Source organism: Buteo buteo, chromosome 3, assembly GCF_964188355.1.
Source record: "Buteo buteo chromosome 3, bButBut1.hap1.1, whole genome shotgun sequence".
NCBI lineage: Eukaryota > Metazoa > Chordata > Aves > Accipitriformes > Accipitridae > Buteo > Buteo buteo.
The window spans coordinates 41,579,692-41,597,321 of NC_134173.1; the positions used below are offsets into that span (position 1 = coordinate 41,579,692).

At 36.4% G+C, this 17,630-nt stretch overlaps 1 protein-coding gene across 1 annotated transcript in view; it reads left to right on the forward strand.

Annotated features, from left to right (window-relative positions):
- C3H8orf34 (chromosome 3 C8orf34 homolog) overlaps positions 1-17,630 on the forward strand; it is a 180,483-nt gene that overhangs the window by 134,203 nt on the left and 28,650 nt on the right. Inside the window, exons 9-10 of the mRNA XM_075024344.1 lie at positions 6,951-7,036; positions 12,084-12,157. Of these exons, the coding sequence (XP_074880445.1) occupies positions 6,951-7,036; positions 12,084-12,157 (160 nt within the window). The remainder of the gene's footprint in view (positions 1-6,950; positions 7,037-12,083; positions 12,158-17,630) is intronic.

Sequence of the window (17,630 nt, forward strand, 5' to 3'; positions counted from 1 at the left end):
GTATCATAGGACAACAGTGTTGACATAGAGGACAATCATAGTGTATGTCTACATTTAATGCACTGGAGGAGTTCTTAGGTTGGAATTTGTCCTGCATTTGTACTTGCAGTCTTGTGTACACTGAAATATAGACATACCCATAATTGCCCTCAAAGTAGGACTTGTTTTACCTCTTAAGAATATGTTTTGCTCAAGTGTAAATGTTTCCACAAATTTCACATCTGAAAATGCATGCCAATTTTAAATCATGGAGAAAAAAAAAAAATTAATTCAGCTTCCGCAACTGTTGCCTGTTATTTTTTTCTCCAAGATATAGTTTAATTCCAGTGTCGTATTGTCTAGAAACTTTGCGGCTCTATTAGGGCTACTGCATTGTTTTAGGGGTGGTACAAATGGAGAAATCACTGCTCCTCTAGCATTACTCTCTCCTTCCATCCCCACTATACCCACAATTTATTAGGTACCCATTATAATTAGTCATTTTAGTATGGTGTTAGATGGATTTTAGATTCATACAGGGAATTGTTTTGTAGGATCATCTTGTCTCTTTCTTTTCAGCTTCTAAGTTAGGTCATCAATCTAACATGTTTCTAAAGCAGCAATTAACATGTCAAGAAGCTGTCTTCTTAACATCTCATGTAAATTGGATATTGATGGGTATCAGAGAGATATGAAAACAAGACCATTAGTTCTGTCACAGGAAAAGAATGGAGAAGTGTAATGACATGCTATGTAGCTGATTACAATACAGAAGAGCAATAAACTGAACTGGACTTTGGATATTTTCAACATTTATTTTCTTGTCATATATGTCAAGTTTTGGGAGGGACTAACTTTCAGATAGTAGTGACAAGTTTCACCACACAGTCTGCTTAAGTAATACCAGTTTGATAGAAGAAACGATCATGAAGAAATATGTCCTAGTGAACTGTGTTAGAAAAAGTAGATGTCATTTCAAAGATTTGCATATTGCAGAGAACAGACCTTCCTTATGTAAGGGTCCTTTCTTGTGTCTACTTCTATGTAGCTGTAATTAGATAAAATTCTGTAGATAGCTACAACTGTAATATTTTTGCCATAATTAAGTAGCATGTGTGACAGTATCAAAACTACTTACTGGTAAATTTCAGAAACTAAAAGGGAAACTCTCTTAGTTTTTCCAGGTCATCTAATGGGGAGTATGTTGCTGCTGTGGAAATCTCGTTGTTGACTGTTAAAAAGTCTTACAGCAAGTATTCATTCATACTACTTATTCATTCCTTCTTTAGTACTAGCAGAATACTCTTTGCTTTATGCAAATACATGGAGGAATCTGACTCTATAATCTCATTCAAACAGACGGTACAATCTACAAACAAACGATATGCTGGATGACTGTTCAAACTCAAAGCAAAGCTAATCTTGCAGAATGACTGCTCTTACTGTGGCAATTTATTTCTGGCTGCTAAGTAATGCTAGAAGTAAGATCAAAATGCACTGTGTTTTCTCCTGATAGTAATGACTGGATTGCCACAGGGATGTTATTGTGGCTTTGAAAACGGGGTGGGAGGATGAGGAGGTTGCTATGAAGGAAGATAAAGTTAGTCCACGAGGCATTTCCTCATTAAGTTGTGCCATCAGAAAAGCTCAGGAGTCTTTCTTTGAGTGCTAGAATGGGTCTTTCTGAAAGGTCAGGCACAAGAGAAGCTTGAGACTTTGTAGCACTTGATCAGTCTCTTCCAGCTGGAGTCCACCAAACAGCCACTCAACAAAGCTCATCTACCAGGCAGGAAATGCAGATCTGCACCTAATCTTCAGCCCACCTGCATGGTGTACAGTGTCCCTGTCACTAAATTCAAGTTACAGATACTTACGTGCTGCATATTTAATCCTGGTAAAATTCCCCTGGAATATTCTGTCATCTTGAAAATTAAAGTAAGTTGAAACATTTATGGCCATTAGTCTGCTTTATTTCACTTTTTTTTGCAACAAATGGAACTAGAGCAGGAACTAGTATCTGATACTTCTCTAGGGTATTGCTTCTTGCACTGCCCGCAGGATGAAATCAGTAAGTCAGTGAGTTGTAATCATAGGGATTTACAAGTGTTTCATTAAGACTGTTGGTAATTGCGATACCACAGAACAATGTGTTCTGAGGTGTTGTCAGGCACTAAAAATTGCCAGGGAAATATTGAAGATGTTCAAAAAGAGGTTGTCATATTAGTCAGAATGGGGTTTTATGTAGATTATTTCACACAGCCTCATTGGTGAGAAGTTACACAACGTAAATAACAGAGTTAACTTCATTTTAGTTTAGCAACTGGGATTCAAATAATAGTTTTATCTTAGTATTTTTTCATCTGGTAAAACAGGTGACTTCGACTGAAATATCAGATTGTAATATCCTCATCTTGATGACGTGCCCTGTTCTCCAACAATCTATGTTTTAAGAAAGAAAAACATCCTAAGTGCTTGAGTTCAGCAATGCACTTGGGCATGAGTTTAAACTAAAGAGTAATCTATATAGATAAATATGTTACTGAATCAAAACATTTATTGTTTTGTATCACCTTTGTGCATGCTGAAGTAATTTTTCATTTCTCTAGTGAAAACTTAAGATGGCTGAACTTTTAGACAAAAAAAAGAAAGGTTGGTTGTTTTTTTAAGTAGGTTACTCCTACTTCCAAATACTGCACCATCACTAATAGAATAATTAACATAATAGATAAAGGCAACTCACATGGAAATAATATAAAATCTTTGATAAAGTGATAAATCTTAAACAGTTGTAGAAAACATTGCTTTTTCAGATATCAAGTCAAGAGGAAATATTTCCCTAATCTGAATCCTAAAGGAATCAACATGTTTTCTTTTCGCTGACTTTAGTCACTGCTATTTCTTAGATAATAATGTGTGTGCTTATAGATTGTTCAGGAGTGTGAAAACACCTTTTCAATGTAGTGGATGAAAAAAAAGTATCTATGATTTCAATCTTGACTGTTTTTCCTATTTGCTGTTTCCTTCCTCTGATGAGGCAATACAGGATTTTATTATGCTGTGACTCATTCAAGGAATATAGTTGAAATCGTTTTGTCCTCTTTTTGCATACTCTTATAGTATCATATTTTCTAAATCATACTGGCAGTATGATCGTGTTTCACACACCCACAAGCTTGTTTATAGTGATAGGCCTGGTATAATGCTGCTGCACCCATCCTGTAGAACTTATTCATAATGTCTTTGGTCCTGAAGTCCTTGGCAGTTTTCATGGAACAAGTCTTACAGAATGCATTTTTGGGTCAAAGGAAATTGAAGTATTTGCCTGGAGGCTATTTGCCTTTGTAGCTCTTGAAGCTCCAACATGCAGCTGATTGAATGTAACTGAAACAATGGTCTTTAAGCAAGAGATCACACTATAAACAGAATGTATATAGAAAAAAAATGTTGGCTATCAGGTATCAAGTTTAGACTCCCATTAAAATAATTAATAGCTGAAATAATGTTTCGTTTACTAAGTGTAAGAGTCCATAAAGTATTAGTAAGATAGTAATTTTTAGGTAACTTGTTTTTTCGTGTTGTGGGTTTTTTTAAGAGTACACATTGAAAATAACAGCCAAGATTTTCAAAGCTAGCCACCAGTTTGGAAAAGCTTGAATCTTTTCGGATTGCTCTGCAAACAAGGATGTGACTCTCATATATGTTGTTCTTTTTATAATCACCTTTTCCAAAGAATCGAGTCTACCTTGGAGTTCACACTTCCGTATACAGCTAGTCTGCAAGAAAAAGAGTTGGAGATAAAAATGCTTTTGTAGTACCAGGGACAAGATAAGTCGATCTCATAGTTTAGGCCTTCTAACTTTAATGATGCTCGCAACATGATGCAACGCTCTTTTCTTGGAAGACATTTGGCAAGAAAGAACTGGGAAAGAAAGTAGCATAAACAAGGACAGATCAGAAAATTACATCTCTGATTGTATAATGACCTTCTGAAGCATTCAGAAGCTCTTCTAGACGTATGCTTCTTTCTCATCGATTGCTTAAGAATTTTTAAGTGTCTTCATTTTACTATGGAGGTGTCTTATGAATAGAATTACTACTGAAGAAGTCAGAATTATCCAAGTAACAAAAATCTTTTGGTGAGCAATAGTGTTTGTGACATTTTTTGTTGCTTGAGTCACATGAGAATCTATTCCAATACAAATCCACATGTAAGAAATACATAAATAAGTTGAGAATTGGATGTGAAAATGAGGTCTAGATATGTCAAACATTTTATTCACCCATCCACCCACCCATCCACCCACCCAGTTCACCCAGCCATTTCTTCCTATAAAGGGAAATCATATGAAATGGCTTTTCTGACTAGATATATTGAAAAGATTTTTTTGGTTTTGCATGTTTTTCATGATGCAATGGGCCACTTAAATTTATGTAATTTCTAGAAGTTGAGAATAATTTCAGTTTTTCATGTCTGGTTTGGATTTATGAAAGATCAGAATGGGAACGTATTATAAAATCATGAAAATACTGATGGGATAAAAGCAGCAGCTCCTGCTTCTAGAGATAAGGGGTTTTTATGACTGCAATATAAGCAGAGAAAGTTGGAGTAATTTTCCTTTTAATTAAACACAAATAAACTATCAACATGGCTGCAGAGAAGAGTACGTCACTTCTGGTTCCTGCGTTTCCATGCATATACTTATAAGCTTGAATATGTGCTTGCAGTAAATGTGTATGTATGTAATAAAGGAGGACAGGTCAATTTCAATACAAAGGAAAATGATGTGATTTTTGAGATCTTCCTTTTTCACGTGGTTATTTCATTTGCAATTTGTTTTCTCCCTGTTTGAATATCTTTATGATAATGGTACAAAGTTATTTGCTTCTGTTTGACTGTCACCTTTAGAAGAGCCTGTTTGACAAGCTAGGCTTTTAAAGAATTGGTAACTAGAACATTACAAGAGCTATAGGTACAGAGTATATAGGTACAGAGCTATAAAGGATTCATAGAAGTAATTTTCAAGATTAGGTTTACAGCTTTTAAGTTTTACACTTACTTTTGTTGCCTTGAGGAGTCCTGTGTTCTGTGGAACTGCCTCCTCAGGTAACAGTCATTATGAATTTACATTGAGCTTTCTGCCATAAATAAACTGTTCCAGGGACAATAAAAAGAGATAAAGTAATTTGGGGTGGGGGGTGGTTTTGAGAAGGTACATGACAACAAATAGATGACTTAAGATCCAAATATATTAGATAACTGTGAAAGTCATAAAATGTGAAATTCAGATAGGGCAGATATGGGATTTCTGCTTGGTTTCAAAGGTTAATTCAAAGTTTAGTGTAAAGCAGCTGCAGAGGGTGAGAATACAGAGTGAAAGGAACTTTTTTTTAAGAGATAAGTTATTTCTTTCCCCAAGGTTTTACTTCAGTGCATTTTTATGATTCCTGGGCTTTGCAAAATTGAATTGCATTTTCCTTATTCTTTTCATGTCTGAATAAATTCAAGGTAAGATAACCTTTATGTAAATGGCAGTTATATTGTATTAAGAGTTATAAACTATTTCTTCAGAGCAGAATCTGTACTCAGGATTCATAAGAGCCTGAAGAAGGATGGTGCGACTCTTGGGATGCTCATTTAAAAGAAGAGATACAAGGACTATTTTTGTAAATTGCTGTCAAGGCATTGCAGTCAGCTGATGCAGGGGGAAAGCTGGAAGACAAACCCTGCCGTAATTACTGTATTTTTATTTTTAAAAGTAACAAAGGAGAAGGAAATATTCTTGCATGTATTTCCCTGTGGTGGGTTAACCTTGGCTAAGGGCCCACCTCCCACCCAGCCGCTCGCTTACTCACTGCCCTCAGCAGGATGAGGGGAGAAAATAGGAAGAAAAAGCTTGTGGGTAGAGGTAAAGACAGGGAAATTGCTTGCCAGTTACTGTCATGGGCAAAACAGACTTGACTTGGGGAAAATTAATTTAATTTACTGCCAATTAAAATAGATTTAGGTAATGAGAAACAAAAAGACAAACATTAAACCCACTTTCCCAGGCCCAGCTTCACTCCTTCCTTCCAGACTTCTCTCCCACCCCTGAGCGGCGCAGGAAGGACATGGAATGGGGGGTTGTGGTCAATCCATAACATCTCCTCTTTGCCCCTCCTTCCTCCTCACACATATCACCTGCTCCAGCGTGGGCTCTCCCCACAGGCTGCAGTCCTTCAGGAGAAAAATCTGCTCCATTGTGGGTTCTCTGCAGGCCACAGTCCCTCCAGGACATATCCACGTGCTTTGGTATGAGTCCTCCACGGGCTGCAGAGGATGTTGGCTCTGGCATGCTCTGGCCATGGGCTGCAAGGGAGTATCTGCTCCGGAGTGTGGAACACCTCCTCCTCCGACCTTGGTGTTCCCTCTGCTGTTTCCTACTCTTTCTGTTGCCTGCTCTTCTGCCTGTGTGGCATTGTTTGCTCTTCCTTAACTATGTTTTTTCCGAGGTGCCACCATTTTGGCTGAGGGCCTCAGCTGTGTCCTGCCGTGGGTCTTCTGGAGCCAGACAGAACTGCCTGTGTCTGGCACAGGGAAGCCCCGGCCTCTGCTCACCAAGGCCACCCCTGCAGCCCTGCCACTGCCAACACCTTGACATGGACACCCAGTACAGTCCTGTTCAATTAAAATATTTTTGAATGTAGTGAGGAAGCTTGCAGTTTCATATGCGCATGAGCCAAACCCCCACTGTTGTTAAAATAAGTCTTACAAAAATACATAAGCTAGGATTCAATTGACTGTTTCGTAGAGGCTACTTTTGGTTACTAGATGATCTGGGATGGTATGGTTGAAACATGGATATTGGCTTTTCAGCAAAGCTACCCTTTTAATTAGGACAATGTTGCGAGTAGGGTATGTAGTCAGAGATAACACTCTTCTGTGTCTTATCTGTGGAATATGATTACAAATGTTCCATTTTTCCACAATTTAGATTGCAAGGAGATAATTTGGCAGAAAGGCCAGAAGATGTCTCCATGGTATCTCAAACATCTGAGCCAGCAGTGTCAGACTCTGATGGTAAGTTACATAAATATTTGCTGCTCATAAAAAAAAAAAACAAAACCAAAACCAACTTCTTGAATTTAAGAGTAGAGGTTATGTCTGTAAAAGATTAAACACTGCCAGAGATGTTCCTGGGCATTTGAACTCATTTGTCATGGCCAATTAGCACTCCAGAATAATTCCTAGGCATATTTTGGGAGCCACCTTGGGTCAGGATTCATTCTTAGTAGACACTTTGTATGTTAGCACACTATTTTGGGTGTAAAATAGCTTAATAGCGTAGATGTGGGCTGTTCATTTCCAGTTGGCCTCTATGCCTAAGAATGGTCTTTGAAATATTTAATTTAATACTACAAATGCATCCACAGGATTCAAATAATATACAGTAAAAATAAAAAGAGTTACAGAATTTCTCCCCTGTTTTTAAACTAAGTATCAGAAATGCTCCTCTGATCTCTCCAAGCACCACTGACTAGAATTAAAATACAATAAAAAGGAGTTTCTACAGTAGCTCTGAAGAACAGTTTCTCTCCTCATACAAACATAATCATATGCTGTGCTAATCTGCAGTCAGGACATTCAGCTTTATTTCAATTTCTGCTCAGGTTTTTGGACAGAATAACACCTGAAATCTAATGGAGAAGGTACTTCCTAAGGGATATCTTGCCAGAGAATGCCCTGCTTTCCTATGAAAGATTAAGTTGATGAAGGTTAACTTTATCTTAGCTGTCACTGGAATGGAGACAGAAGCAAATAGAGGTTTGAACAGAGAATCTGCAAAGATAAATCTTTCAGTCCATTTCCTTACTGTTGGGTAGAACCAGCCGCATCTGTTAATAGGAGGTTTTGATTTGCAGTTTAGTCTTCAGCAGCCACAGACAAGTTAGCTATGTTGATTAATTAATGCAAAACAAATCGGAACTAACTTTTGTTGTTTTTAATTATCCTACTAACTCTCTGCTATTTAGTGCTACTAGGTTTGCTATTAGGTATGACGGCAACCTGAGGTTTTGCTCATTTCTCTTGCCTCATTTGTAAACCAATGTATGTCAGCATTAGTACCTAGTATGGCTTTAAAGATAAATTTTTCAAACTAGTTTTGTGAAAATGCATGGCTCCATGCAGTCATGCCATTTGTTTTTCCTTTCATCTGCCTTTGATCACTGTATAAAAAAAATTAATAGGGGACTTACAAGCTTGATGAAGATTATCAGCAAGAGAGACCCAGACTGGTGACTGCACTCAAGCCCTGTGAAAGGAAGGCAAAATTCTTCCATTATGAGAGTAATCCCCAGGAAGGGAGATGGCGGTGGCTTGTTTGGGATAGGTAAGGGGATATGCAAGCATGAGATTATTGCAGCAGAAACAAGTACAGGGGTAAGACATACATGTAGGAAAAAGTTCTACAGTTCCTGAAACAATTTGTTTTGTACAGATCTCTGCCTTCTTTTTTTCTTCCTGCGTACCCTTGTTCTTGAAGTGGAAATACGCCCACTTTGCCATGCCATCTTCTGAAACTGTAGGCTTCGGTAAAATAGTAAGCTGTTGCTAAATGGCAGAGGCACCAGGATTAAAGGCGAAACTGTCAGAAGGTGCTAGATGCTGTGTAATAATGAAGCTGGATCTTTCATGGTCACAGAGTTTGGAGCACAAGAGTGCTATAGCCATTGAAACTTGGACTACTTTCATCCACTTCTGGATACTCTGTAGTCAGTATGGATATAGAGAAGATGGAGAACACTTGCCCTAAAAAAACACCTCCAATAAAAATATAGGGAGTAAAAGTTAGATAGGTAGGTGGGGCAATGACATTCATGTTGTTATAAACACATCTACCTCATGTCTGTGAATATACATGCATCTGTTAGTCATATAGCTAGAAAATAGCAGAGCCCCTAGGGTAAAAGGACTGAGGTCAACAGTGAGGTACTGCCAAATTTCTGTCAAGAAGCATTCTCAGAAATGTTCAGCGTTTCAAAATATTTTTTCTTTTCCTGAAATGTTGGCTAGTAATACATTTGATTTGAAAAAAAAGCACAGCTGGATTTTACAAGTAGGCACAGGCTAGAAACAGGCACAGAACTCGGGCAACTGCCCATTCTATCAATCTTTCCTATAAATGCAGCGCAATCCTTGTTTTCAGTGCATCTGATATTTATTTCCAATAAATACTATGTATGAGAAGAAGATAATAAAAGAGACTCCTAAAGATATTGTTAGAAGACCCTAAGTAACCAAGGCATCATGTTGCACTGAATTTTTAGTTATGTCCTCTTAAGAGTGTATTATATCATGAAAAAGTGACTAACAGGCTTCACTTACCAGGTTTATTTGAATTTATTTTCTGCTTTTACTTACCAGTACCAATGACCTTACTGAGAGAAAACTATGTGTTGGGAAGTGCTGATGTAAACCATTTGTTCAAGAATATGCAAGCAAGGTGCTGATGCACAGCAAAGTTGAGGGTAGCTTTCTTTAGATAATGATCTGTTTCTTTGTTAGTGGGAAATTGTTAAGTTGTTAGAGCTGGAGCATCTCTCATGGATTTCAGATGAACAAGGTTCAGAAGTAATTGGCAGCACATCTGATCTAACAGCCCTTATAAATAAGCCTTACTAAAGCAATTCCACCTAATAAAGTCAATGTAATAGCTTATGTAAAAAGATCATCTGCAGCATCAGGCAAGCATCAGGCACTATACTGACTCCACTGGCAATCTGGATCTGGTTCTAATGAACCACTATACTGATTTCCCTCTAGTATAATTCTGCTGAATTGGACAGAGTTGTGTTTGATCTAAGTAGTGAAAATGAGAGATGGGAATCAGGTCTCAAGATTGGAGAACACATGTTGCAGTTTCTGTTTACTGTCCTAAACTATACTGCTCAAAACTGTTTCTCTTTCCCATTGGACCACTTCATTGGAAAGAACTAAGGGAAGAATTTAATAGCTAGGTTCTTGATTTTGATTAGAAGAGGCAGCTTCAGTGACCACACAGGAAACTTCCCCTGTAGATGCCAAGCCTGTCAGGTTTGTCTCCTGCATCAGTCCTCCATTAAGCCTTGCTCTTGTTCTGTACAGATAGATGGGCAGAATGGCTGAGGCTTCAAAAGATAGACACCGCAACATGATTGATCCAGTAAAAATCTGCATTTGTCAACCCCCAGTCTGTTTTTCAGGTTGGGGGGATTGTAAAGGTTGTCTACTGCTGTGTATTTTTTTTTTAATTTGGATATTAAGAAGTAGTATCATAAAAAGATAATTGTTCATTTAATCCCAGTTGTCTATAAGTACCATGGGACCTTGTTTCACTTGTTTTGGTCTTTTTTGCCAAAAAGTACCTTACTCTTTGAGTGAAAGCCATGATATAAGTCAGAAAAAGAAGACATTATTGCAAATAAGATTTTTGCAGTCAGTGCATTCTTGTAGAAGAAAGCTTGAAATACAATAAGTTATTAGGGAGTAAACTCAATACTGGATAAATGAAAAGCGTAGCACTTCTAAACTTCTAAACCACTCTTCAATTTGTCTGAGAAAAGCTGTTTGTGAGTTACTTTACAGTGTAGTATGCAACTTCACATATTTCTGAGGTGTGGGCAAAGATTTGTTTCTTCTGTGACTCTACCTGGAATGATATGATTCGACTGAAAACGATAGATTATATGGTACTATACCACAATGTGTACATGTGGTATTTGCTATTCTATTGTGTTATTAGATCTACAGATTATGCTGTGATACATAATATTCAGTTTGCTAAATAAATTTTACTAAGCAAATTTCACATCAGTAGTTCATTTCCTATCAAACAGGAGTCACTGGTTTTTATTATTTGCAGTTAGCCAGCTCCTGTTTCTATCCAGTAGAAACCAGAAGGTTTCTACTTGAAGAAACTTGAATAGACTAGGATGTGTAGCTCCTATGTTCCTTTAAAGTAGGAAAGTATAGTATATACTTCAAATATAGTAGAAAGTTCAAAACAGGCATTTGGATGTAGACCAAAAGTTTGACATTGGGGATGTTCAATAGAAATAGCAGTGTATGAAACACATATAGTGCTATTCCAGATGGAACTGCATGACCAGGGTAAAAAATTAGTAAGGATGCAAATATGTGGGAATTAGGGTTGCAAACTAGATATGGCAGTGGCAAAAATGTGGCATCATCCCACAACTCCTGCACAGTTCTCTGACCACAACTTTGCATTATCATCACCTCTTCTTCCTCCACTTTCATTTGTGTTTGCAATGAATGTGGTAACCACAGTTGCTGTACTTTGGTATAGTTCTGTCTTTATAGTAAATACAGGCTGAGATGTTTAACAAATCAGGGCACTCTGGAAACATAAGGACCTCCCTGCTACATCTCTGAATAACAGCAGAACCTAGGGAAGATCATGGCATCTTGTTTTCTTAGACTGCTTATGAACAGCATCTAAGTGCCTAGCAGACTGTCAGGCAGAGTGAAAATGCATAGCATGTTACTTGGAAATTGCGTTCTCTGACATAGGTACATAAATTCTGTTTTAAGTCATTACGTATGTGTCAAAGAGGCATTCTAGACTTCTCACCAAATCATGTTGTTTTACAAATGTGGCAGTATGGGGAAAAATTATAGCTTGCATGGCTTTTAAACATTGCCTAAAGTGACCAGAACTTTTACTTCAAGGTTTTTAACTATATTCTAATTAGTTTAACAGAATTAATTAAATTTAATTTTATTGATTTTATTAAAGCTGAAGATCTACTACTCACTTGTGTAAAGGACAAACAGTATTTATTTTTACTAGTAAAAGTAATAAATAACCTATGAGACACCTTGGCAGCTGAAGGAAGCTTGCTTATCACTCTAATCTTGTTAGAGACGCTGCTCCACATTGCATTAAGCTTATAAATTAAAATCAGACATAAATTAAAATCCATGGAAGTGTAACTGAAAAGCAGTGTGCTTACAGTAGCCACATTTACCTTCCCAGCAGTTAATTTGTAGGCATTTTATTTTCAAAGTGACTAATGCTTTCTTAATTAGAGTGATTTACTTCTCTTCTACCTCTTTGGAACAGCTCAGGTACCTGGGGTTGAAACACTTACAGAAGATATTGATGAATTTCAGAGTGCCTCTCAAGTGGCAGGATCTGTAAGTATCTTCCCTTTTGGATAATCCTGTAATTTTGAAAAATAGTTTGACAAATACTGGATTTTGCATAGAGATAAAAGTTGTGCTTGCAGCATTGTTATCCTAGAGAGAAGAAAACTTAATTTACCTAACCCTTCTGAATTTTCAGTTCTCTGGCTGTTTTAATTTTTTCATTCTAGGAAGGGTAATATTTTGAAATAAATTATTATAAAGTCATACAAAACCGTATGTTGTTGGACTTACTTGTATAGCTCCCATTGAAAGTACAGCCATTTTATACTATGTCTATATGTTCTTAAATGTTAGTCAAATATCCATTTTACCAGATAATATTCAATTTTACAAAATTAAGAGAACAAAGTAATTAAAACTCTTAAATTTCATTGTGAAATATGACATTATAATATCTCAACTATAATTTAGCTTTATGGTAACATTTGCTTGGAAACTAATAAACAAGAGGTGTCTATTTAAAATGTATGGGTAATTTATATTTTTTTAAATAATGCAATATTATGCTTGGTAATATTTTCATCAGTTCTTTTATTGTGAAATTTAAGAAAATCTTTTCAGATTTGAAGTTTGCAGAAAATATAACCAGCAATAAAATATTTTTTTAAAAAATTATATAATCACAATTTTGGCACTAGTTGTATTGCATTAGAAATTTGAATATAGGTTAAAGAAGGGATTGCTTTTTTCTAAGGCAAATAACTTGATGATAGTTGTTTGGTTTTGCAAAATTTTAGACAGCTGTAAGAGGACACATTAATTCCTGTTCAACCATAGCAATACTGGTTTATAGCACACTTTAGTGTTGATAAAGTAAGTGAAAAGAAGGGCTCAGTATTTGTCAGCTAAGGAAAAAAGGGCAGTATTAACTAAAAAAGAAAAATGACAATGCAGACTGATCCTGCAATCTTTCAGGAAGCTGATTAAGTACTACGAATAAAGCTAAATAATACTGAACATACAGTATTTCCAACCAGAGTTATCAAAGCAGTTGGCAGATACAGAATTCCAGATCAATTCCTAAAGCTCTTTGAGAACTTGGAGTGCAAGAACCTTACAGAGCTTTTGCAGATATTGGTCAAAAGGAGTAGTAAGGAGCAGAACTTTAGTTGTCATTGTTTTGAGCTTCTTTCTCAAGCCTCCTTTCTGCTTCACACCAGCGAACAGAGAGGTATAATAAATTTTGCAGCAGTTTCTGAACCCACATTTTTCTTACTGATTTGGACCTGCAGCTGCCAGCTTTGATTTACCAGTTCTGCAGACATGTAGCATAGGGAAAGAGCAACAAATAAATTGAATTGCACAGAAAAATAAAGATACAAGGAAAACAAAACATCTTTATGTTTATTAGCAAAAGCTTGCTATAGAAATACAGAGCCTTCAACTGAGTATTTTTAGATATATGCTCTGTGTGTGCATGCTCGTGAACGGACAAACAATATGTACATGTATTGTTTAATGGTCTGCTAGTTCTAGGCATAGGTAAGGTTGCCTGGAGCAGTAGACTGCCAGAGGCAGCTAAGGTGCCTGGGCTGAATCCCTGAAAGCCACACTGGCTATTGCTGTTATTGCCAGTGCTGCAAAGAGAAGGCGAGAAGAGCAGTTGAAGCTATTGCTCTGCCCACCCAGCCTCCCCTAGGGCAAAGGCAGCTAGCTTCACTTTTCCTGAGCTCTTAGAAAATTCCTTAGCCTAAGTTACTAAGAAGCCATAAACCAGTAAATGTTAGCTCACCTGCTTTGGGGTTTTTTTGTGGCTTGTATCTTAAAGCTCTTAAACAGTGTGTAGCTAGCTGATTGGGTACTTTTCTCTCTTTAAATGTCTTATTATTTAAAATAAGATTCAGCTACCCAACACTGTATGTTTGTCTGCAACTGTATCTCCTCAAAAAGAAAAAAATGATCCAACTATTGTTGTTGCCTTTTAGGGCTCTGAAGGAATAGAGATCTGTTCCATGGTCCCCTAATAACTTCCAGTGAGACTTACTCTTTGAGTGTTGACATAGAAAATATAGAGGTAAAACTGAGGTTCCTCATAGGAAGGCTGTGAAGATAAATGCATTCTTGCAATGGATTCCCACAAATCCTTCAAAACAGTAAGAAATAGGCCTGTAAAATTACTTCAGAATTGATACCAAAATACATTCTTGTGACTTGAAATGATTTTCAGATATTATATGAGATACAAGATGAGGGAAAAATAGAATAAATACAATGTTGATCAGACATTTCTCATAAATTGGACAAATTGGTTCCTGACATTTACTCAAATGTGCATATTACGTGGAAAAATTCCTGATCTGGTTCAAGGTGTGCCATGTTTAATACTGGTACTGCATTCCAATAGGGTAATTTGAGTCTGTTGCTAGTTAAATGGATCATTATCATAAATTTCTCTCTACTCATGTATATTTGACAAATTTTCTTTAAAAGTGCCTTGGCCTTCAGAGGAGAAGTGTTTTGAGAAAAATTGTAGGATAAAGCAGCAAGAATTATGCATAAGGATCTTTAGAAAAGAGCTCTGTGTGTTCTTTTTTCATGTCCCGTATATAAGTCCACATGTAAGATCTTTGATGTGGAGACTAAAGCAATCTGGATACCAGTACTTAGAAGAGATAGGCAACACCTATGTCTATAACATGCTTCATGTAATTTATACTATGGTTACATGATTTTCTTGTAATATTGTATATGTTTACTGTTCAGTTTCTGAAGATTCTGGAAGTTTTTGTAATTAGACCTTTTTCCTTTAAACCTTTTTTAATAGAATCTTTTGCTATGCTTAATTTTTCATGAAGAGAGTTGATATTTGAAAAATCAAGAACTTACATTTTCAGTGCTGCACAGTCCCAAACAAGGCATACTGAATGAATAAACGAGTAAAGCTAGCAAAAAGCAATTTGAAGTATTTACAGGAATCGGCACTCTCCCCAAGTGTTTTGCAAGAATTCAAAGTGGAAGCAGCATTCAAAATATCCTTAGAGATCCTAATTTACTGCAGGGCTCATTTTCTGACAAATATTTTAATGTAACAAAAAATGCTAGGCAAAATGCAAAACTTTTTCTTGAGATTTTTGCAGTGTGGTGAACTCAGAGTCCTATTTTACTTTATGATTTTGTAAATGAGTTTTATAAATATTTGGCTAGCAAGCTTTAAGAAAACACTGAAGTGATACTAGGAAAAAATTAGGTGAGCTGGAACGCTGACCGAAATGGAAAAGTAAGGTATCAGGGGAAGTTACTAAATTTACAGTGACTAACATAAAGAAAGAGAGCACATGCACTGGGCAATTCACACTGAGTAGCCTTTGCCTTCCGAGTTGCTTCTTTTACCACCTGGATCTAACAGGACTGATACTTACTGGTTTTTTATGTGAATCTTTGCATTCACTCATCTTTCTTTGCATGTGCACATAAAAAGGTATATTTTTCTTTGCAAATTATCCATGTAAGGCAAACCAATCCAAGTGTAACAGAAACTGTGGAAAAAAACATTGTCCAACTGCAAAAGGCATTTCTGCATGAATTTGCCTTGGGTTTTTGCTCTTTATTACTGTGAGAAAAATACTCTAATGAATTCTTTTATAAAGGTGTTTTGTTTTAAATAAGTTTTCCCCTGTTTTCCCTACTGCTTTGGAACTTTTCAGTTGCTTTCCTAGAAGGAACACACACATGGATTTTCTGTGATAAATACAGAAATTCCTTAATGATAATTCAATTTGTGAAATGCCTTGAGGCTTCATGCACAAGGAAAAATTAAGCTTTTAATTCTTCCTATCAATGATGTTGAATTCAGCTATATTCTGGTGATACATGGTTTAAATTGTAATTGTTAGAAATTTTCTTAGCTTTTCCCACTGTTTTCCCTGGGAACAATGCTGAGAAGTAACTTAATTACTTGTACAAGTTGGGGTGTAATTGACAGCTATAAATCACCCAAAGTTCAGTATTTAAATCTATACATTATTTGCTGGATTGGGGTCACTGTTTAACATTTATCAAGTTAGTCATTAAAATAAGTATTTTAAGGTTCCACTGCCACATCAGGAACAACAGCAGTGTGCCTGTGAGGTAGTATGAATTCTAAAGGTCATATTGATATATTATACACACAAAATTAGAGTGTTCTGATACAAAAGTTTTCAAATCCAAGTTGACTTTTGTAAGTATGTGGAAATTCAGGCACGTAAACTTAAAATTTTAAATTTTAACTTTAAATTTTTACATTTTCTGTAAAAAAAAAAAAAAATAATGATAACAGATAACATTAGATTAGTGCAACTCCTCCACAGCTAGTCCAAAAAAACCTGCAAACATGTAAGTTTGATTACTATTAACTAAATTAATGTAACATCAAGGTTCTTGGGAAATAAGTGATATTTCCTGCAAGTAGTTAAGCAAGTAGTTTGAATTACATACCTTGAACCTCTTTGGTTGAGACATTCCCTATGTAAAACAAATCCCATAAAACAGACAGCATTTTGTATATACAGCTGCAAAATAATTATTTCTTACTTTTAAAATTCTCTTTCACTTTGGAGAACACCTGAAGTACTTAAAAAATTTTTTCACTTCTTACTTGCTCATATTCTTTTTGCTGGTATCATGTTGCATATTGCAAAACTTGAGCTCCCTAGGTGTCTGCCTGACCCCTGTGATGTGTGACGAGGCTGCCCCACCTCCCTGCTCAGATCCCCAGGGTTAAGGGCTGCTTCCAGAAAGGCCCTGGCTCCTTACAAGTTCAGTTCATCAGCCCTGCTGGCAGGCATTGCATGCAGCATGTGGTTAGTACTTCCAAACAGACCTTTCATGGGGCAGACAGAAGGGCAGATGTCTTCTGGAGTGAAAATACTCTTATTTGAAAAGATTTAATCCTCTACAATGTAATTTTAAGTTGAAAGAATTTTATGACCTTTAAAAAAAAATATGTAAAAAAAAAAAATCAATGAGTACCTTGTTTTTATGTGTCTAAAATTTTGGTTTCTTGGGCATGACAAATTAAAAAATATTAGTCTAAATAACAGTAAGTAAAACAGGACTGAAGTTTAGAAAAAAATTGTTCTGGTTACACTTCAGAAACTGAAACAAATGTGATTCCCAGGTGCCCACATATATCTTCCTTCCCTCTTGCCTGTAAACAGAAAACCTATGTGTAAGTTTACTTAAGCCACCATTTTTTTTAGTGTAAGGTTTAGTGTAAAATGTACTGGCTGACTGCCATGGGAAGCAAAAAGCTTGTAATTTCAATTACATGGCATTTCAAGTAGAACAGGCCCTGATGTGGAAGGTGGGGATTAGAGGTGGCTGCCAATATTGCAACAGAGCTGTGAGAAGATTTATTATTTTTACAGTACCAAAAAACCATGTCGACTAGCTCACCTTATGTACTAGAACAGACTATGGAAGCTGAAAGATTAAACATTTGGTGAACACTTACAGAAAATACATACTGTGTGAAGAATCT